Raw genomic sequence first — 21,783 nt, forward strand, 5'->3', positions numbered from 1 at the left:
CTACCTCGCGTCTGTAGGAGTCTGATCTCTCTTTCACTCTGGAACTCCTCCAGGTTTATACTTTTTCACAGGAGGTTTGGTAGTGTTTCCTGGCTCAGAAGGCGGGTTTAAGGACAGAGGACACTGGAACATTGCCAAGTCCATATGAACATTGTTTAATCCGTTTTCCACTGTCGCCCTCAGAGACAACCGATGTTGTGATTTTGGACGGTACAAAAAATGAATTGAATAGAATTACTCTGACTGTGTAAATGTACCTCCGCCTCTGCATGTAAACGTAACATGTGTCAATAAAACAAAAGTTCAGAGTTGTTTTAGCAGAAGCCGATGCTTCAGGGGCCTCAGGTTTGGACTCTGTGAACCGTGTTGTGTAATCCACACGTGGAACCGTCCCATCTCTGCTCTCGCTATTGGATTGTGTCTGTCTGTTCATTTATATCAATAAATTCACTATCTTTAAGCCCCTGAACACCAGACTTCTGTTTTCACACACAAAAGCAGGTTTGTGACGGGGTTTGATGAGGGTCAGATGGATCTTTTCTGAGGACGCTGCAGATCTGTTCTCTCTGTATTGATTCGTAGCCTTGTGTATCCAACAAAAGTACACAGAGTTATCTGGGGCTAAAGGTCACAGCACCTGACCTGGACAGAGGCGGAGGACGAGGAGGAGGCGTCTGGGGAGCTGAGGTACTTAAGCTCGGTCCTGGACTCGGCCTGGGTCTCAGAAAAATGCGTGTCCTGCTCGTATGCCTGCTGCTCGCCGCCGCCGCCTGCGTCTGCAGTGCAGGCGTGATCCTGGAGAACGGGGGTCCCATCATGTGGGCCCACGCCACAGGGCAGCTCACGGACTTACCCATCACGGACGGAGTGCTGACCCCTGACCCCTGGCACTTCCTGCACCGCATGAGCTTCTACCGCCTCATCATCGCCTCCACAGACCCCTTCATGACCACCATGGGCCCCGGGGACAACCAGAGCCCCATCTGGGGCCTGCCGCTTCAGCTGGGATGGATGCTCTCCTCAGGTGCACACTTCTCCCATCATGCACTGGGTTAAGTCCAGCTGACTTCAGAGGACACAGGACTGTGGAGTGCAGATGCTTAGAAACATCTCACAGATGATTTATGAAGATCACAAACACCATTCTGCGTCACTGTTTGCCTCATGTCTGTCTCTCGCTCCTCTGCAGGTCGTCTGGCTGATCCCACAGGAAGCACCGTGTGTGGGACTCAGGGCGGAGACACGGCCGACATGTGCATCTCCCCCAGCAGCTGGTGGGGCTGTGAGTACAACACCGGGACAGACATACGACACAAACACAACGAGCCTAAAGCGTCAGTGTGATCATTCTGGAACCATCCGACACATCGCTGCTGTAAATAAACAACACGTTTACATTTCACTGCTGAGATCATGACGAAGATGATGATTAGATTCTTCACACGCTGTAATGTGCATGAACGTGTCTCCCTCAAATATCCTCGGAACAAACGATAATGCTTATTTTCACCCCAGATTTAATTTATAGATCATATTTTTTATTGTTCAGCAGTTTCTCAGTCGTGTTATTCTTTTCTTTCTTTTTCTTTCTTACGGTATGAGAAAAGTACAAACAGCGAACGTCCAGAGTCGTTCCAGTCCAGTGCTGGTCGTCATCTTCATCAGTTTTAACGTCAAATGTACTGTCTTTGTGTTGAAGACTGAAGCGTCTGGGGAGCCTCGTTGATCTCAGTCCAGCATTTATTTATTTATGAACATTAGGGCGGTCCCAAAACACACGATAACGCCCACTATTTCCCTGCGAAGAACATGTACTTCTTTTTTCCTCTTTTTATTCGTTTGTTGGTCGCTCGTTTGTCAGTCGCTCGTTTGTCAGTCGCCCGTTTGTTGGTCGCTTGTTTGTTTGTGGGTCGCTCGTTGCTGGTCGCCCGTATGTTGGTCGCCAGTTTGTTGGTCGCCCGTATGTTGGTCGCCAGTTTGTTGGTCGCCCGTATGTTGGTCGCCAGTTTGTTGGTCGCTTGTTTGTTTGTGGGTCACTCGTTGCTGGTCGCCAGTTTGTTGGTCGCTTGTTTGTTTGTCGGTCGCCCGTTTGTCAGTCGCTCGTTTGTTGGTCGCCCGTATGTTGGTCGCCAGTTTGTTGGTCGCTTGTTTGTTTGTGGGTCGCTCGTTGCTTGTCGCCCGTTTGTCGGTCGCCCGTTTGTCGGTCGCTTGTTTGTTGGTCGCCCGTTTGTTGGTCGCTCGTTTGTGGGTCGCTCCTTTGTTGGTCGCACGTTTGTGCAGTGGTGGGCCGTCAGGACCAGCAAGGCCTTCTCTGCTGGTCTAAACATAATCAGAATATGATTTAAAAATATATATATATTTCCCCACAAATATTTATTACATTATTCCCCTGAGTAAGAGTTTTACTCTTCATTTCATGTCTTTCCTCTTGTTGCTTCTGCCCCAGGTTGAGATTTGGAGGCTGGTCTTTATGTTTGATCTTTAATCCAATCATATTCAGCCTCATGTGTTGTCAGGGATCTAAAATCTGCCGAGGCCTTCAGACTCAACAGAGCTGGTGCTTGTAGCTTAAAGTGAATGGAAATGAAAAGGATGTGTCAACCAATCAGCTTCAGAGTTGGCTCTTGTACATCTGCTGCTGTTGCTCAGGAGCCAGCGAGCAGGTGCATCACGTGCACGTCTTTTGATTGGATCACCAATATTGAGAGGCAGGTCCTATGGGCGGGGCTATGCTGAACCTCAGAAACTCTGATGGAGGAAACTGGATGTGACAGACACATTAATCCGTTTACTACTAAGATGTTTTTCAACCCACAACGGCGGAAGTAGGACAATATATCGATTTGGTCGAGGATATAATTATAATGCCTTTCTCAAGACGAACTTTTCAAGAAAAGTTAGACATTGTAAGAAGAGGTCGTCCAACGCCGACGCTGCAAAGCCTGTTACAGGCGGCGCGTTGAAAACACGTTGACAACACCCGCGCGAGGCACGGACAACGCAGAGAACGAGCGGACAACGGCAGGGCACGGAGAACGGCACACAGAACACCGAAGAACGAGCGCGGACAAGGTAAAGCAACGCCTGTTTAAACGTCTAGAGCCATGGCATCATAATGATGGTAATATGATGGTAATAAGAGGTGGATTTATTCGGGTGGAACTGTGTATGACCTCACTGAAGGCCCAAGCCCCAGACCCACAGCCCGCCACTGCGTTTGTGGGTCGCTCCTTTGTGGGTCGCTCCTTTGTGGGTCGCTCCTTTGTTGGTCGCACGTTAGTTGGTCGCCCGTTTGCTGGTCCCCCGTTTGTCGTTCGCCCGTTTATCGGTCGCTCGTTTGTGGGTGGTTCCTTTGTTGGTCGCTCGTTTGTCGGTCTCTTGTTTGTCGGTCACTTGATTGTTAGTCGCCCGTTTGTTGGCCGCCTGTTTGTTGGTCGCTCGTTTGTGGGTCGCCCGTTTGCTGGTTGCTTGTTTGTGGGTCATTCGCCCGTTTGTCGGTTGCTCGTTTGTGGGTCGTTCGCCCGTTTGTCGGTTGCTTGTTTGTGGGTCGTTCCTTTGTTGGTCGCTCGTTTGTCGGTCGCTCGTTTGTCGGTCGCCCGTTTGCTGGTCCCCCGTTTGTCGTTCGCCCGTTTGTCATTCCCCCGTTTATCGGTCGCTCGTTTGTGGGTGGTTCCTTTGTTGGTCGCTCGTTTGTCGGTCCCTTGTTTGTCGGTCACTTGATTGTTAGTCGCCCGTTTGTTGGCCGCCTGTTTGTTGGTCGCTCGTTTGTCGGTCGCCCGTTTGCTGGTTGCTTGTTTGTGGGTCATTCGCCCGTTTGTCGGTTGCTCGTTTGTGGGTCGTTCGCCCGTTTGTCGGTTGCTCGTTTGTGGGTCGTTCCTTTTTTGGTCGCTCGTTTGTCGGTCGCCCGTTTGCTGGTTGCTTGTTTGTGGGTCATTCGCCCGTTTGTCGGTTGCTCGTTTGTGGGTCGTTCCTTTGTTGGTCGCTCGTTTGTTGGTCGCTCGTTTGTTGGTCGCCCGTTTGTTGGTCCCTCGTTTGTCGGTCCCTCGTTTGCTGGTCGCTCGTTTGCCGGTCGCTCGTTTGTCGGTCGCTCGTTTGTCGGTTGCTCGTTTGTTCGTCGCTCATTTGTCGGTCGCTCGTTTGTCGGTCGCTCATTTGTTGGTCGCTGGTTTGTTGGTCACTCCCTGGTTTCCGAGGGGATGCGATTCGGGACCGCCTCTAAAAGGGCGTGGAGCAGAACTGCCCTCCGATTGGACGCTGCATACAAACCACGTGACTCGCGACCCGACGATCGGTTTTGTGCCGCGCGATTGCCGCTTCGGTTTCTGTCCGTCTCGTCGTTGTTTGCGTCGCGTGGATTCAAGTAGGCTCGGCCTAAACGTGCCACTTCCTCCTCCAGGTGTGAACTACTTCAGCTCCGCCCTGCCCTTCCTGTCGGCGGCGAAGCAAGGCTTCATGGGAGATGGAGTTTCCGTACGTATTTTGTTTTTCTTCTATTTTGAGTTCAGGACGGTTTAGGAAGCTTAGTTCAAGTTTTCTTCAAATTAAAGCTGTGTTTTTTCTGGTGGGAATGTTCCACAGAGAAGCTTTAAAGCCACTCTGACAGGTCGGAGTAAACTCATTTGAATAAAACAGATAAAATAATCCCCGTTAAGACATTTTTGAGATTTAAAATTAACAACAATTTTGAGTAGACGACATTTGAAGTGATTTATAAATCATACAAATCAATCGACTTAAAGTTGATTAAATGAAATACTAAACATTTAATTAGCCTGTGTAAACGTACAACTATCATTTCAGTTAGTTCAGTTGTTCCTTTATTAGTTTAGTTGCTCTTTTAGTTCCGTTTTTACTCATTAGTCCGTTCAAAAAGACAAACTGGACATGATTCAAGTGTAAAACGTGTCCTTGTTTCGCAGGTTCAAATGCAGACCCCCGCTGGAGCGGAGGGATACTGCACCAACTACGACTCCTGCAAAGCGGCGTATCCCGACGCCATGGGAAACTGGGACTTGTTTTTCCAGGTACGTCTGTTTTAGATCTCAGGACTTTGGATCAGATTCATGCGGTTTAGATGTTCAGCGCTGACTGTGTGTGCGGCCGAGTCCTTCCCGCGCGCTCGTGGCGCCCATCATTTGTCTCTGATAGAGCGCCCCCTACAGGTCGGACGACTCGTTGAACTAAAATGCAGTTAAGATACATTCATGTTCTATTTTGCTAAAAGAACAAATACTAAAATGTTATCCCAGAATAGCTAATTTCTTAGGTTTATAATTTAACTTCCTGTTTGCAATTGATGACATCACAGTAGGAAATTACCCAGCAACCACTGGGCCAAAACTCATCTAATTCAAAGCACCTTTAATTACACTGAGTATGCTCTTGGTTGTGTCCCAGGGCCTGAAGGACTCGACCACTTCGCCGCTGCCCGAGAACGAGAAGAAAGACGCCATTTTGGGCCTGTACTGGAAAGCTCAGACGTCCTCCACCGCCGCCTCGTCCGCCTGCCAGGACAAGTACGACAGGCCACGGTTAACGGCTGGTTTCCACGGCGTCAAGCGTAAACGAGCGCGGCGATTCGCAGCGCTCATTTACGCTACACGCCGTGGAAACCAGCTCGTCGCACAGACTCACGTTAGCGAAATCGAGGACGTTCTTTGAGTCGATTTTCAAACGAGTTCTTGTCCGACGGCCGCATCTGCTTCTATCGCTCAAAACTCAGAGAACGCGCAAAATGTTGTATAAAAAGACTACATTCAGTTAAAACTGTCATTTTTTGACATTTGGATACAAAATTGACCTAAAATCGCGTTAAAATGACGTGTTACTTTATACTTCTAGTTAAGTATCCCTGGTGTGATGTCACTTCCTGTGTGAGTGTCCCTGGTGTGATGTCACTTCCTGTATGAGTGTCCCTGGTGTGATGTCACTTCCTGTATGAGTGTCCCTGGTGTGATGTCACTTCCTGTATGAGTGTCCCTGGTGTGATGTCACTTCCTGTAAAAGTGTGCCTGGTGTGATGTCACTTCCTGTACTAGTGTCCCTGATGTGATGTCACTTCCTGTGTGAGTGTCCCTGGTGTGATGTCACTTCCTGTCTGAGTGTCCCTGGTGTGATGTCACTTCCTGTATGAGTGTCCCTGGTGTGATGTCACTTCCTGTATGAGTGTCCCTGGTGTGATGTCACTTCCTGTGTGAGTGTCCCTGGTGTGATGTCACTTCCTGTATGGGTGTCCCTGGTGTGATGTCACTTCCTGTATGAGTGTCCCTGGTGTGATGTCACTTCCTGTAAAAGTGTGCCTGGTGTGATGTCACTTCCTGTACTAGTGTCCCTGGTGTGATGTCACTTCCTGTATGAGTGTCCCTGGTGTGATGTCACTTCCTGTACGAGTGTCCCTGGTGTGATGTCACTTCCTGTATGAGTGTCCCTGGTGTGATGTCACTTCCTGTCATTTTCTATAGATTTTTCAACGTTTTCTCCACAAATACCTGCTCGATCAGTGTAAAACGATCGTTTAAATGTACGACAGCAAATACAGCAAATAAAGTCAGAATTAGAACATCGTAAAACCCTGTCAGGGCACTTTAAGCTGCTCCCACAGCTTGGAACGTGTTTGAAAACTCCTTCCAAATATTATGGCTAAGCATGGAGGAGCTAAACAGCTGATTGTGCACGTGGGTGCAGTGGACATGCGGCGGGAACAGACTGAAGTTTTGAAAAAAGACTTCTTGAAGTTATTCGACGTGCTTGATAAAATGGAAATCAAAACATTCATAAGTGGACCTCTTCCAAACATCGACAGGAGGATAAACAAGTTTAGCCGGCTTCTTCAGCTGAACACATGGCTGTCCAAAGAGTGTTCCCCGAGAGGACTACACTACATTGAGAACTTCTATCTATTCTGGAAACGAGAGGACATGTTTAAGAGAAATGGCCCCCACCTATGCAGAGGTGGAGTGAGGGTGCTGACAGAGAACCTGCTCCACGCTCTGAGGCATTGGACTGGGCCTGGACAGGGTCCTGAGCAGATAGTTAGAGAAGAGAGGAATGAGAGAAGAATTCCTGCTCCATCAGCCAGAGACCGAGCCAATGTTTCAACATCAAAAGCACCACAACCTCAGCCTCCACCAAAGGATTCATCAGCAGCTGCTCCACCACCACCAGCAAAGGATTCAGCTCCAGCTGCTCCGCATTCACCTCCACCGCCTCCAGCAAAGGAACAATCTTCAAAGGCCTTGGACCCATCTGTGACAAGCCAAACAACATCCCTGTCATCGCCCCTGCCTTCACACCAGCCCTGGGTTCCCCCTGCAACATCTACTCCCACTAAAGATTCATCATTCTCCTTCTCATCTCCACTCTCACCCATGGGCCTTCCCAGCCATTTTGAAAGTCTGATCAAATCAGGCATTAAGATGGCTCCACTCACGCCCAATATAGCAAGGGCTATGTCTTCCCTGCACAAGCCGACTACACCAACAAAAGCCCCACCACCCATCCCCCCTCGCCTCTCACCTGGTCCCAAACTCTGCTTGGCTACAAAAGCCCCACCACCCATCCAACCTCGCCTTTCACCTGGTATCTCCCATAGCTAGGATGCACTGGGTCTCAGCGTTGCCGGGACTTATTGTCACATTAAAAATCAAACCAACCCGGGGCCCTATGTAAAAAGAGCCCCCCCTAGTGCTATTTCTGTAGTCACATCATCACACAGATGGAAAAACAAAATGCGAGTCAGGCCCAATCTGAGAAATGTGATTCATATTCCCTGTGAAAAGATAAAGCCCAGTCTCACTGAAACTAGTCTGAAACTTGCTGTGCTAAATGTCAGATTCTTATGTAACAAATCTCTCTTAATTAATAATTTTATTTCTTCTTATAATCTTGATTTTATGTTTTTAACTGAAACATGGCTTGACAAAAACACAGGAAATGTAGTTCTGATAGAATCTACTCCACCCAACTTTAAGTTTGAATCTGAAACACGAGAAAACAAAAAAGGGGGTGGAGTCTGTGCTGTCTTTAGAGATGAAATAATTACCCGCAGGTTGTCTTTTGGGGTGTTTTCATCATTTGAGTATGTATCCTTTAAAATGGAGCTAAAACGGTCTCCATCCATTCTCTTCATTGTTTTATACAAGCCTCCCCAGCACTGCCAAAGTTTTATTGATGATTTTACTGAGATGCTCTCAGTCATATGCACAGACTTTGATGGTTTGGTCATTACAGGTGATTTCAATGTGCATGTTGATAATATTTGTGACAGAAACGCTAAAGAGCTTGATGCTGTCCTTGAAACCTTCAGTCTTACTCAGCATGTGAGAGGCCCCACCCACAGCAAAGGACACACTCTAGATCTCATAATTACAAAGGGGGTAAATATTTCAAATGTTAATGTGATCGATGTTGCTCTGTCTGATCATTTCTGTGTCTTCTTTGACCTGTCTGTTTCTCCCCAACCTCCGGTTGGTCCTGCAGTTGTTCAGAGGAGACACATAAGTGATGGCACAGGTGCACTGTTTATGGAAATGATAAACTTTGAAAATGTCTCATGTTCTAATGTAAATGATTTGTTGAACTCTGTTACATCTAGTGTTTTGAATGTTCTGGACACCATCGCCCCTATAAAGGCTAAAATGGTTAAAAATAAGCAGAAGGCGCCGTGGAGAAATGATGATTCGGTCAGGGCACAGAAAAGGGAGTGCCGCAGGGCCGAACGGAAATGGCGCAAGTCAAAGCTCCAGGTTCAAAAAGAGATTTACAAAGAAAAGCTGAACATGTAAAACCTAATCTTATGTAGAACTAGGGAAAGATATTTTTCTGAAATAATTGGAAGCTGCAGTAACAACTCGCGTGTCCTGTTTGCCACAGTAAACAGATTAACAAACCCTCCAGCTCAGCTGCCGTTAGAACTCATTTCCACATCCAAGTGTAATGAGTTTGCATTATTCTTTAATGACAAAGTTCAGGGCATTAAAAATGCTATAAATCCCACAATGCAAAAAATTACCCTAAAACCACCAAGACACTTAGAGCTAACTAACTTTGCACCAGTAACTGACAAAACTGTCCATGAGATCATCACCAGTCTGAGTTCATCTACATGCTGCCTTGATGTGTTACCCACCAAATTTCTAAAGTCTGTGCTGAACAGTTTGTTAGCACCACTCACTCACATAGTTAACATGTCGCTTCAATCTGGAACATTCCCAATGTCTTTGAAAACTGCGGTCATAAAGCCTCTCCTAAAGAAGAGCAGTCTTGATGCTGCAGTACTGAGTCATTACCGGCCCATCTCTAATCTACCATTTTGGGGCAAAGTCCTTGAAAAGGTTGTTTACCAACAGCTCACAGATTTCCTCTTAATAAACAACTCATTTGATGTTTTTCAGTCAGGTTTTAGACCTCATCACAGCACTGAGACTGCTCTTGTCAAGGTGACAAATGACATCCGCCTGAACACTGACACGGGCAAAGCCTCAGTCTTAATTCTGTTAGATCTGAGTGCTGCTTTTGACACTGTCGATCATGGGATCCTCTTACAGAGACTAGAGGACTGGGTGGGCATCACTGGCACTGCCCTAAACTGGTTAAGGTCCTATCTGGAAGACAGGAAGTACTTTGTTGAAATTGGTAGCTGTGTCTCAGACCACATGACCCTGACCTGTGGAGTGCCCCAAGGGTCAGTCCTGGGTCCCCTTCTGTTCAACCGCTACATGCTGCCGTTGGGTCAGTTGATACGCAGTGAAAATGTGTCCTATCACAATGATGCAGACGAGTCAGATCTATGTTTCACTATCGGCAGGTGACTATGGACCAGTAGATTCACTCTGTCACTGCATCCAACAGATCAGTTTGTGGATGCAAAACAACTTTCTCCAGCTGAACTCAGACAAGACTGAAATAATCGTTTTTGGCCCACAGAAACAAAGAGAAAGTGTTAGCGGTCACCTCCAGAGTCTCGCTCTAAAACCTACAAACCAAATTAGAAATCTGGGGGTAATAATGGACTCAGACTTGAACTTTAATAGCCACGTCAAATCAATAACATCATTAGCTTTTTACCATCTAAAAAACATTGCCAAAATCAAAAATATACTGTCAAAATCAGATTTAGAGAGACTTATCCACGCGTTTGTCTCCAGTAGATTAGACTACTGTAACGGCCTGCTCACTGGTCTCTCCAAACGAGCTGTAAAACAGCTGCAGTACATCCAGAACGCTGCTGCTCGGGTCCTGACTAGAACCAGGAAGTATGATCACATTAGTCCTGTTCTCAGGTCTCTGCACTGGCTCCTGTGGCTCAGAGAATAGACTTTAAAGCAGCTCTGCTTGTGTACAAGTCTCTCCATGGCCTAGCACCAAAGTACATCTTGGATATGTTAGTGCCATATGAACCATCTCGGACTCTGAGGACCTCAGGGACCGGCCTCCTGCTGGTGCCAGAGTCAGGACAAAACATGGGGAATCTGCGTTTCAGTTTTATGCAGCTAAAATCTGGAACAGTCTTCCTGAAGATGTGAGACAGGCTTCTACTCTGACAATGTTCAAATCTAAGCTAAAAACAGTTTTGTTTAGCTGCGCATATGACTGAAAGGATTTTTTCTTTGCACTCTTCTCTTTTGTTTGTGATTTTATTAGTTTAGAAAATCAGTTGGATTGATAATTTTTAATTTAATTAATTTAATTGTATTTCTGTAATTTCTTTGTGATTTGAATGCATTTTTCCTGCTGTGTGAAGCACTTTGAATTGCCTTGTGTATGAAATGTGCTCTACAAATAAACTTGCCTTGCCTTGCCTTGCCTTTGAAAAAGAGCTGAAACGTTGTGAGCTGGTTTCTGTCATGGGTTCTTCTCGCTCTGTTCTAAAAAATGTAGTATAAAATGACAAAATTCAGTTCAAAACATTTCCTTTTTTGACATTTGGATACAAAATTTACCCCAAAAAAGTTAAAAAGCACACATCAAAATATGACGTGTTACTTTTAACCTCTAGTTAAGTACTGTTTTGGCAGCAGTACTTGTAATGGAGTACATTTTTGGACTTTTACCCGAATTTGCAGTGCTGTTTTACCGAGCCGGTTCACATGAAACAAAAACTGGCATTAAGTTCTTCTCTGTCAGTTAATCAGTTATTTTTCCATTCTCCAACTCCAACGAAGAAAAGAACCAGAATATTAATGTTTTTGGAGTGAATTAACAATTTTATTGATTTGTTTGTCGGTATAATTGTCTGAATTTCTTTAGTTTTGTCCATAAAAACCACGAGAATCGAGTCGGGATGTTTAATTTAACCGTACAAACCAAAATATGATCATTACAACTGCATTACAAGCCAAAATGAATACATTTTTATTCTATTTAATTATTTACCCATACAATTTAATCTTACTCTTTGGACACGAGAAAAAAGGATGTAATTTGTCCCTTTTTCCACCTTTGAACCGAACTTCAAACCTCATTTTCATCTCGCTCGGTCCATTTCCGTCTGTTTTGGTGTCACTTTATGGTCCCGAACGTTTGATCTTTTGCAGGTTGAACTCGTACTCCGGCATGGAGAGGACGTTCGCTCAGAGCTGGCTGAACGCCGGAGAGTACGTCGCCGCCGCTAACTTCCAGTCCAGTTTGGAGCTGGCGTCGCAGTTCATGTCCCCTCTGCCCGGGCGCATCCTCAAGGTTAGTCCAAGGTCAAACACAGACGCAGCCACTTTACTCGTCTTTATATTTAAGTGTCAGTGGCAGAAGTGACGTGCCACGGCATGAGCGCAGGCGAGTACGATTGTACAAATATTGTCAGTTACTGTTACTTCAGAATACTTTTCCTCAAGTCGATGTGAAAAAGTATCGGTCTAAGAATTGACTCGAGAGTAAAAAGGTATTTGGGAGAAACGGGATAAAAAGTTTGCAAAATCAGGATATACCACAAAAAGAGAACATACAATATAAGATAATACTTATTTTCTTTTATTTAATCTGTTTATTTTTTATTTATATTTATTGTATTTAATATTAAATAAATTAAATAAATTAAATACATTAAATACATTATTTTTATTTAATTAATTAACTGTATTTATTTTATGGGGCTCAGCATGAATAAAAACATATATACATAAATAACTAAATAAATACGGCCCACCTCAGTAAAACCTGAGTGAATGTGATGAATCGGTGCAGAAGAACGTGTACATACTGTATATCTGAGCTGGTTTCCATGGTAACGCAGAGGTTGTACTTGTGGTGAGTGGATTCTGTTGTTGTTGCGCAGGACGACGACAGCCCCCCGAACATCCCCGACCTGACCGCCGAGGAGAACCACTCCCTCTACATCTTCTCCTGGATGAAGAGCGTGGACAGCTTCCTGGGTCAGTCCACGTGCAGCTCCTTCCTCATAATTATCATCACATCTTTTACACGCTCAGCAGAAGAGTTCCTTGTTGTCTGATTCAGAGCCGGATTTATTAACGTTTGAAGTCTGAAAAATGAGGCGAAATGTGTAATTTTTTTAGACACTTTTTCAGTCGGCTTTAGTTCACTCAGAGACGAAGTAAGACGTTTGAAATCCGCTTTGTAAATGTTTTTGTGTCGGATTCAAAATGAGCCGGGACATTTTTCATATTGAAATGTCCCAAATACATGTACAATTCTTTATTTCTTTAAAAAAAAAAACATGACATGACGAAAAACTTACAATTTAAGTCAATTTTGTCTCTGCTTAATATGTAAATTATGTCTTTCTTCGCTAATTATAATTTTGAAGTGTGTATTTATAATGTATGGTTATGTACAGCTGCGTCTTCAAGTATCGAGGATCAAAGTTTTACTTGATGATTAGAGATGAGGACCGTTGCCGTAGCGATTCAAACAACAACAACTTAAAACAAGTGTTATATCTTTCGATAAAAAGTCTACGTAGTGTCCGATCGTTCCCGAAACGGTGTCAAACGTTTGTGCACGCTCCGCTTTTGAAATGTTGATTATTCATTGGCCTAAGTGTGAAGTTGACCCCTCCCCCTCTTGCCCCGCCCCCCCATAGCGACCCCAAAATGGTATCAAACGTTTGTGCACACGTTGTGTTTGATATGATTTGATTTATTATGCAGGGTGCAGTTCTTCGATGTGTAATTACATGTGTTGTCCTGCAGGGGGCGCTCTTCCATGTGCAATTACGTGTGTTGTCCTGCAGGGGGCGCTCTTCCATGTGTAATTACGTGTGTTGTCCTGCAGGGGGCGCTCTTCCATGTGTAATTACGTGTGTTGTCCTGCAGGGGGAACTCTTCCATGTGTAATTACATGTGTTGTCCTGCAGGGGGCAGTTCTTCCATGTGTAATTACGTGTGTTGTCCTCAGGGGGCACTCTTCCATGTGTAATTACGTGTGTTGTCCTGCAGGGGGAACTCTTCCATGTGTAATTACGTGTGTTGTCCTGCAGGGGGAACTCTTCCATGTGTAATTACGTGTGTTGTCCTGCAGGGGGCGCTCTTCCATGTGTAATTACGTGTGTTTTCCTGCAGGGGGCGCTCTTCCATGTGTAATTACGTGTGTTGTCCTGCAGGGGGCGCTCTTCCATGTGTAATTACGTGTGTTGTCCTGCAGGGGGAACTCTTCCATGTGTAATTACGTGTGTTGTCCTGCAGGGGGAACTCTTCCATGTGTAATTACGTGTGTTGTCCTGCAGGGGGAACTCTTCCATGTGTAATTACGTGTGTTGTCCTGCAGGGGGAACTCTTCCATGTGTAATTACGTGTGTTGTCCTGCAGGGGGCAGTTCTTCCATGTGTAATTACGTGTGTTGTCCTGCAGGGGGCAGTTCTTCCATGTGTAATTACGTGTGTTGTCCTGCAGGGGGAACTCTTCCATGTGTAATTACGTGTTTTGTCCTGCAGGGGGAACTCTTCCATGTGTAATTACGTGTGTTGTCCTCAGGGGGCACTCTTCCATGTGTAATTACGTGTTTTGTCCTGCAGGGGGAACTCTTCCATGTGTAATTACGTGTGTTGTCCTGCAAGGGGAACTCTTCCATGTGTAATTACGTGTGTTGTCCTGCAGGGGGCGCTCTTCCATGTGTAATTACGTGTGTTGTCCTGCAGGGGGCACTATTCCATGTGTAATTACGTGTGTTGTCCTGCAGGGGGAACTCTTCCATGTGTAATTACGTGTGTTGTCCTGCAGGGGGCAGTTCTTCCATGTGTAATTACGTGTGTTGTCCTGCAGGGGGAACTCTTCCATGTGTAATTACGTGTGTTGTCCTGCAGGGGGAACTCTTCCATGTGTAATTACGTGTGTTGTCCTGCAAGGGGAACTCTTCCATGTGTAATTACGTGTGTTGTCCTGCAGGGGGCGCTCTTCCATGTGTAATTACGTGTGTTGTCCTGCAGGGGGCACTATTCCATGTGTAATTACGTGTGTTGTCCTGCAGGGGGAACTCTTCCATGTGTAATTACGTGTGTTGTCCTGCAGGGGGCAGTTCTTCCATGTGTAATTACGTGTGTTGTCCTGCAGGGGGAACTCTTCCATGTGTAATTACGTGTTTTGTCCTGCAGGGGGAACTCTTCCATGTGTAATTACGTGTGTTGTCCTGCAAGGGGAACTCTTCCATGTGTAATTACGTGTGTTGTCCTGCAGGGGGCGCTCTTCCATGTGTAATTACGTGTGTTGTCCTGCAGGGGGCGCTCTTCCATGTGTAATTACGTGTGTTGTCCTGCAGTGGGAACTCTTCCATGTGTAATTACGTGTGTTGTCCTGCAGGGGGCACTATTCCATGTGTAATTACGTGTGTTGTCCTGCAGGGGGAACTCTTCCATGTGTAATTACGTGTGTTGTCCTGCAGGGGGCAGTTCTTCCATGTGTAATTACGTGTGTTGTCCTGCAGGGGGCGCTATTCAATGTGTAATTACGTGTGTTGTCCTGCAGGGGGCACTCTTCCATGTGTAATTACGTGTGTTGTCCTGCAGGGGGAACTCTTCCATGTGTAATTACGTGTGTTGTCCTGCAGGGGGCAGTTCTTCCATGTGTAATTACGTGTGTTGTCCTGCAGGGGGAACTCTTCCATGTGTAATTACGTGTGTTGTCCTGCAGGGGGAACTCTTCCATGTGTAATTACGTGTGTTGTCCTGCAGGGGGAACTCTTCCATGTGTAATTACGTGTGTTGTCCTGCAGGGGGAACTCTTCCATGTGTAATTACGTGTGTTGTCCTGCAGGGGGCAGTTCTTCCATGTGTAATTACGTGTGTTGTCCTGCAGGGGGAACTCTTCCATGTGTAATTACGTGTGTTGTCCTGCAGGGGGCGCTCTTCCATGTGTAATTACGTGTGTTGTCCTGCAGGGGGAACTCTTCCATGTGTAATTACGTGTGTTGTCCTCAGGGGGCAGTTCTTCCATGTGTAATTACGTGTGTTGTCCTGCAGGGGGCGCTATTCAATGTGTAATTACGTGTGTTGTCCTGCAGGGGGCGCTATTCAATGTGTAATTACGTGTGTTGTCCTGCAGGGGGCACTCTTCCATGTGTAATTACGTGTGTTGTCCTGCAGGGGGCGCTCTTAAGATAAGATATTCCTTTATTGTCCCACATGGGGAAATTTCATTGGTGCAACGCAGGTAGATACAGAGGCAGATACAGAAGAACAGATCACTTATAGGAAGTCTGAAAAACACTTTCAGTAGAAGATCTCCTATAAATAAATAAAAACTCCCATAGACAAATAAATAAATAAATAAATACCATTGCATGTGATCCCGACGGTAATTGCACATGAATATGTGTCACGACAGCACATGAATTGCACATGAATTCCAACAGCAATTGCACATATGACAGAATTGCACATCAGTATTAGGTTAGGTCAGTATTGCGACGGGATAACGTGACGATCTCCGGGTAAGACGACAGTTCTCCGCAGTTTCATGAGTTCCTCCTTTGTGTAAACGCGGTACGGCGCCGGAGCCGGGGGGCGGGGCCGGAGCCCCGGGGGGCGGGGCCGGAGCCGGGGGGCGGGGCCGGAGCCGGGGGACTCAGAGCCAAGACACATCGCCACGACACGACGAAAACACTCAATCCAGCCGAATAAGTCAAAACAAGTTAATTTAAAGCGATTCCAGTGCGTGTCCCGATCGTTCGTGAAGTTCCTCTTTCATATAAACGTGTATATAAACGTGTACCGACGACACGCCGTACTTTAGCGCGGCCGGAGGGCGCGGGGGGGGGGGCTGGTGGGCTCGCTCGGAGCTAGCTCACGTCACAACAACACAACGAACGCAACGAAAAACGCTCAAATCCAGCCGAAAAAAGTCAAAAACAGTTGAATTAAAAAACTATTCCAGCGCGTGTCCCTATCGTACAGTAAAATAGAAAAAATATACTAACTATATTTACAAAATATAGGAGATAAAGCACAATAAGTGTGAGAAAGAAGAGAGAGCGTTTACACCGGGCTGCCAGCTGTACCAGCGCCTTATGACGTAAACACACGTAATTACTTCCATGTGTAATTACGTGTGTTGTCCTGCAGGGGGCAGTTCTTCCATGTGTAATTACGTGTGTTGTCCTGCAGGGGGAACTCTTCCATATGTAATTACGTGTGTTGTCCTGCAGGGGAAACTCTTCCATGTGTAATTACGTGTGTTGTCCTGCAGGGGGAACTCTTCCATGTGTAATTACGTGTGTTGTCCTGCAGGGGGCGCTCTTCCATGTGTAATTACGTGTGTTGTCCTGCAGGGGGCAGTTCTTCCATGTGTAATTACGTGTGTTGTCCTGCAGGGGGCACTCTTCCATGTGTAATTACGTGTGTTGTCCTGCAGGGGGAACTCTTCCATGTGTAATTACGTGTGTTGTCCTGCAGGGGGCAGTTCTTCCATGTGTAATTACGTGTGTTGTCCTGCAGGGGGAACTCTTCCATGTGTAATTACGTGTGTTGTCCTGCAGGGGGAACTCTTCCATGTGTAATTACATGTGTTGTCCTGCAGGGGGCGCTCTTCCATGTGTAATTACGTGTGTTGTCCTGCAGGGGGAACTCTTCCATGTGTAATTACATGTGTTGTCCTGCAGGGGGCGCTCTTCCATGTGTAATTACGTGTGTTGTCCTGCAGGGGGAACTCTTCCATGTGTAATTACATGTGTTGTCCTGCAGGGGGCAGTTCTTCCATGTGTAATTACGTGTGTTGTCCTGCAGGGGGAACTCTTCCATGTGTAATTACGTGTGTTGTCCTGCAGGGGGAACTCTTCCATGTGTAATTACGTGTGTTGTCCTGCAGGGGGAACTCTTCCATGTGTAATTACGTGTGTTGTCCTGCAGGGGGCGCTCTTCCATGTGTAATTACGTGTGTTGTCCTGCAGGGGGCGCTATTCAATGTGTAATTACGTGTGTTGTCCTGCAGGGGGCACTCTTCCATGTGTAATTACGTGTGTTGTCCTGCAGGGGGCAGTTCTTCCATGTGTAATTACGTGTGTTGTCCTGCAGGGGGAACTCTTCCATGTGTAATTACGTGTGTTGTCCTGCAGGGGGAACTCTTCCATGTGTAATTACGTGTGTTGTCCTGCAGGGGGAACTCTTCCATGTGTAATTACGTGTGTTGTCCTGCAGGGGGCGCTCTTCCATGTGTAATTACGTGTGTTTTCCTGCAGGGGGCGCTCTTCCATGTGTAATTACGTGTGTTGTCCTGCAGGGGGAGCTCTTCCATGTGTAATTACGTGTGTTGTCCTGCAGGGGGAACTCTTCCATGTGTAATTACGTGTGTTGTCCTGCAGGGGGAACTCTTCCATGTGTAATTACGTGTGTTGTCCTGCAGGGGGAACTCTTCCATGTGTAATTACGTGTGTTGTCCTGCAGGGGGAACTCTTCCATGTGTAATTACGTGTGTTGTCCTGCAGGGGGAACTCTTCCATGTGTAATTACGTGTGTTGTCCTGCAGGGGGCACTCTGGCGAACATGTGGCGCAGGGCCATGTGTTCAGTAGCGACTCGAGAAAGCGGTCGGGAGATGCTGAAGCAGCTTCTGTTCAACCCCGAATACGCCACCAGCAGCTTCCTCTCCATCGTCACCACCATGGCAACCAGCTGCTCCTAGGACCGGGACCGGGACCAGGACCGGGACCGGGACCAGGACCGGGACCGGGACCAGGACCAGGACCAGGACAAAACGAGGAAAAGACAAGGACTTGACCAGGACAAAAACGTAACTGAATCAGGAACAAGGTCGTTTCCATCATTTTCTCCACCAGCTGTGGCTCCAGGGACTGGACCGGGACTGGACTCAACCAGGACTGAACAGAGACTGGACCAGGACCACAAGGACTTGTCCAGGGTTGGGTCTCAACTCTCCGTCCTCGCCTCCTTCCCTCTCAAGGGGGTTTAGGACGCAGACGGAAGATAAAATAATAACTGGTCCTAGAACCCGGACCAAACTAGATCTGTGCCAGGTTCTAGGATTGGACCAGGACTGGACCAGGTTCTAGGACTGGACCAGGACTGGACCAGGTTCTAGGACTGGACCTGTTTTCATTTCATTACTGCAGTTTGTTTACATTTCAGGACTAAACTTGGACTAAACTTGGACTAAACCAGGTCAAAGACAAAGACAGTTTGATGCTTGTTTGAACACTGTGGCGCCCTCTGGTGGTCATGTGTTTTTAAACGGCCTGAATTCTTCAATAAACATATTTTTAATCTCTCAAAGTAAATGTGTTTTAATTTGAAGGTTTTTATGTAACTTTATTACAAGTATTATAAAGAGTATTAAGAGTATTATAAAGAGTATTATAAAGAGTATTAAAGAGTATTAAAGAGTATTAAAGAGTATTATAAAGAGTATTATAAAGAGTATTAAGAGTATTATAAAGAGTATTATAAAGAGTATTATAAAGAGTATTAAAGAGTATTATAAAGAGTATTAAAGAGTATTATAAAGAGTATTAAAGAGTATTATAAAGAGTATTATAAAGAGTATTATAAAGAGTATTATAAAGGGTATTAAGAGTATTATAAAGAGTATTATAAAGAGTATTAAAGAGTATTATAAAGAGTATTATAAAGAGTATTATAAAGAGTATTATAAAGGGTATTAAGAGTATTATAAAGAGTATTAAGAGTATTATAAAGAGTATTATAAAGAGTATTAAAGAGTATTAAAGAGTATTAAAGAGTATTATAAAGAGTATTATAAAGAGTATTAAAGAGTATTAAAGAGTATTAAAGAGTATTATAAAGAGTATTATAAAGAGTATTATAAAGAGTATTAAGAGTATTATAAAGAGTATTATAAAGAGTATTATAAAGAGTATTAAAGAGTATTATAAAGAGTATTAAAGAGTATTATAAAGAGTATTATAAAGAGTATTAAGAGTATTATAAAGAGTATTAAAGAGTATTATAAAGAGTATTAAAGAGTATTATAAAGAGTATTATAAAGGGTATTAAGAGTATTATAAAGAGTATTAAAGAGTATTATAAAGAGTATTAAAGAGTATTAAAGAGTATTATAAAGAGTATTAAGAGTATTATAAAGAGTATTAAGAGTATTATAAAGAGTATTAAAGAGTATTATAAAGAGTATTATAAAGAGTATTAAAGAGTATTAAAGAGTATTAAAGAGTATTATAAAGAGTATTATAAAGAGTATTATAAAGAGTATTAAGAGTATTATAAAGAGTATTATAAAGAGTATTATAAAGAGTATTAAAGAGTATTATAAAGAGTATTAAAGAGTATTATAAAGAGTATTATAAAGAGTATTAAGAGTATTATAAAGAGTATTAAGAGTATTATAAAGAGTATTATAAAGAGTATTAAAGAGTATTAAAGAGTATTAAAGAGTATTATAAAGAGTATTATAAAGAGTATTAAGAGTATTATAAAGAGTATTATAAAGAGTATTATAAAGAGTATTAAGAGTATTATAAAGAGTATTAAAGAGTATTATAAAGAGTATTAAAGAGTATTATAAAGAGTATTAAGAGTATTATAAAGAGTATTAAAGAGTATTATAAAGAGTATTAAGAGTATTATAAAGAGTATCCATCCATCCATCCATCTTCTGCCACTTTATCCGGGGCCGGGTCACGGGGGCAGCAGTCTGAGCAGGGACTCCCAGACTTCCTACTCCCCAGACACTTCCTCTAACTCCTCCGGGGGGATCCCGAGGCGTTCCCAGGCCAGCCGAGAGACATAGTCTCTCTAGCGTGTCCTGGGTCTTTCCCGGGGCCTCTTCCCGGTGGGACATGCCTGAAACACCTCCCGAGGGAGGCGCCCAGGAGGCATCCGGAACAGATGCCCGAGCCACCTCAGCTGGCTCCTCTCGACATGGAGGAGCAGCGGCTCTACTCCGAGCTCCCCCCGTGTGGCCGAGCTCCTCACCTTATCTCTAAGGGAGCGCCCAGCCACACGGCGGAGGAAACTCATTTCGACCGCTTGTATTCTTGTTCTTTCGGTCACTACCCAGAGCTCATGACCATAGGTGAGGGTAGGAACGTAGACCGACCGGTAAATAGAGAACTTTGCCTTTCGGCTCAGCTCCCTCTTCACCACAACGGTCCGATGCAGCGACTGCTTCACTGCAGCCGCTGCACCGATCCGCCTGTCGATCTCACGCTCCATCCTTCCCTCACTCGTGAACAAGACCCCGAGATACTTGAACTCCTCCACTTGGGGCAAGGACACCCCACCCACCTGGAGAGGGCAAGGACTCCCCACCCACCTGGAGAGGGCAAGCCACCTTTTTCCGGTCGAGAACCATGGCCTCGGATTTGGAGGTGCTGATTCTCATCCCAGCCGCTTCACACTCGGCTGCAAACCGTCCCAGTGAATGTTGCAGGTCCGGGTTTGATGGAACCATAAGGACAACATCGTCTGCAAACAGCAGAGATGGAATTCTGTGGACCCCAAACCGGACACCCTCCGACCCCTGACTGCGCCTAGAAATTCTGTCCATAAAGATTATGAACAGAACCGGTGACAAAGGGCAGCCCGGGCGGAGTCCAACATGCACTGGGAACAGGTCTGACTTACTGCCGGCAATGCGAACACAGCTCCTGCTCCGGTCATACAGGGACCGCAAAGGGCCCCGGACCCTGTACTCCCGGAGCACCCCCCAAAGGACACCCCGAGGGACACGGTCGAAAGCCTTCTCCAGATCCACAAAGCACATGTGGACTGGTTGGGCAAACTCCCATGAGCCCTCGAGCACCCGATGGAGGGTATAGAGCTGGTCCAGTGTTCCACGACCGGGACGAAAACCACTCTGCTCCTTCTGAATCCGAGGTTCGACTATCGGTCGGATTCTCCTCTCCAGTACCTTGGAATAGACCTTACCCGGGAGTGTGATCCCTCTGTAGTTGGAACACACCCTCCGGTCCCCCTTCTTAAACAGAGGGACCACCACCCCGGTCTGCCAGTCCAGAGGCACGGTCCCCGACCGCCACGCGATGTTGCAGAGACGTGTCAACCAAGACAGTCCTACAACATCCAGATACTTTAGGTACTCAGAGCGGATCTCATCCACCCCCGGAGCCCTGCCACCGAGGAGTTTGCGAACAACCTCAGTGACTTCAGCTTGGGTGATGGATGAGCCAGCCTCTGAGTCCCCGGTCTCTACTTCCTCTTCGGAAGACGTAACTGAGGGATTAAGGAGATTCTCAAAGTATTCCTTCCACCGTCTGACGACATCCCCAGTCGAGGTCAGCAGGCCTCCACCCGCACCGTAAACGGTGTTGGTGAGGCACTGCTTCCCCCTCCTGAGGCGCCGGACGGTTTGCCAGAATTTCTTTGGTGCCGACCGATAGTCCTCCTCCATGG

General features: G+C 45.8%; 1 protein-coding gene across 1 annotated transcript; it reads left to right on the top strand.

The window, feature by feature from the left end:
* The first annotated feature begins 697 nt into the window (after nucleotides 1-697).
* LOC140352315 (protein LEG1 homolog) lies at nucleotides 698-18,119 on the top strand. The gene is made up of 8 exons (XM_072437774.1): nucleotides 698-1,024; nucleotides 1,190-1,282; nucleotides 4,397-4,470; nucleotides 4,920-5,024; nucleotides 5,398-5,516; nucleotides 11,535-11,676; nucleotides 12,269-12,365; nucleotides 17,907-18,119. The coding sequence occupies exons 1-8, from the start codon at nucleotides 730-732 to the stop codon at nucleotides 18,059-18,061; spliced, it is 1,080 nt and encodes a 359-aa protein (XP_072293875.1). The 5' UTR covers nucleotides 698-729; the 3' UTR covers nucleotides 18,062-18,119.
* The last annotated feature ends 3,664 nt before the right edge of the window (nucleotides 18,120-21,783 follow it).

The sequence above is a fragment of the Eucyclogobius newberryi genome, unplaced genomic scaffold (assembly GCF_026437365.1).
Source record: "Eucyclogobius newberryi isolate DKJ021-1_F unplaced genomic scaffold, fEucNew1.0.hap1 SCAF_1, whole genome shotgun sequence".
Classification (NCBI taxonomy): Eukaryota; Metazoa; Chordata; class Actinopteri; order Gobiiformes; family Gobiidae; genus Eucyclogobius; species Eucyclogobius newberryi.

Bases quoted from the DNA above. Each gene is read 5' to 3' on its own strand.
- LOC140352315 (XM_072437774.1), top strand. From the start codon at position 730: ATGCGTGTCCTGCTCGTATGCCTGCTGCTCGCCGCCGCCGCCTGCGTC. The intron at 1,283-4,396 runs GTGAGTACAACA...TTCCTCCTCCAG, and splicing joins CCCCAGCAGCTGGTGGGGCT to GTGTGAACTACTTCAGCTCC. The intron at 4,471-4,919 runs GTACGTATTTTG...CTTGTTTCGCAG, and splicing joins TCATGGGAGATGGAGTTTCC to GTTCAAATGCAGACCCCCGC.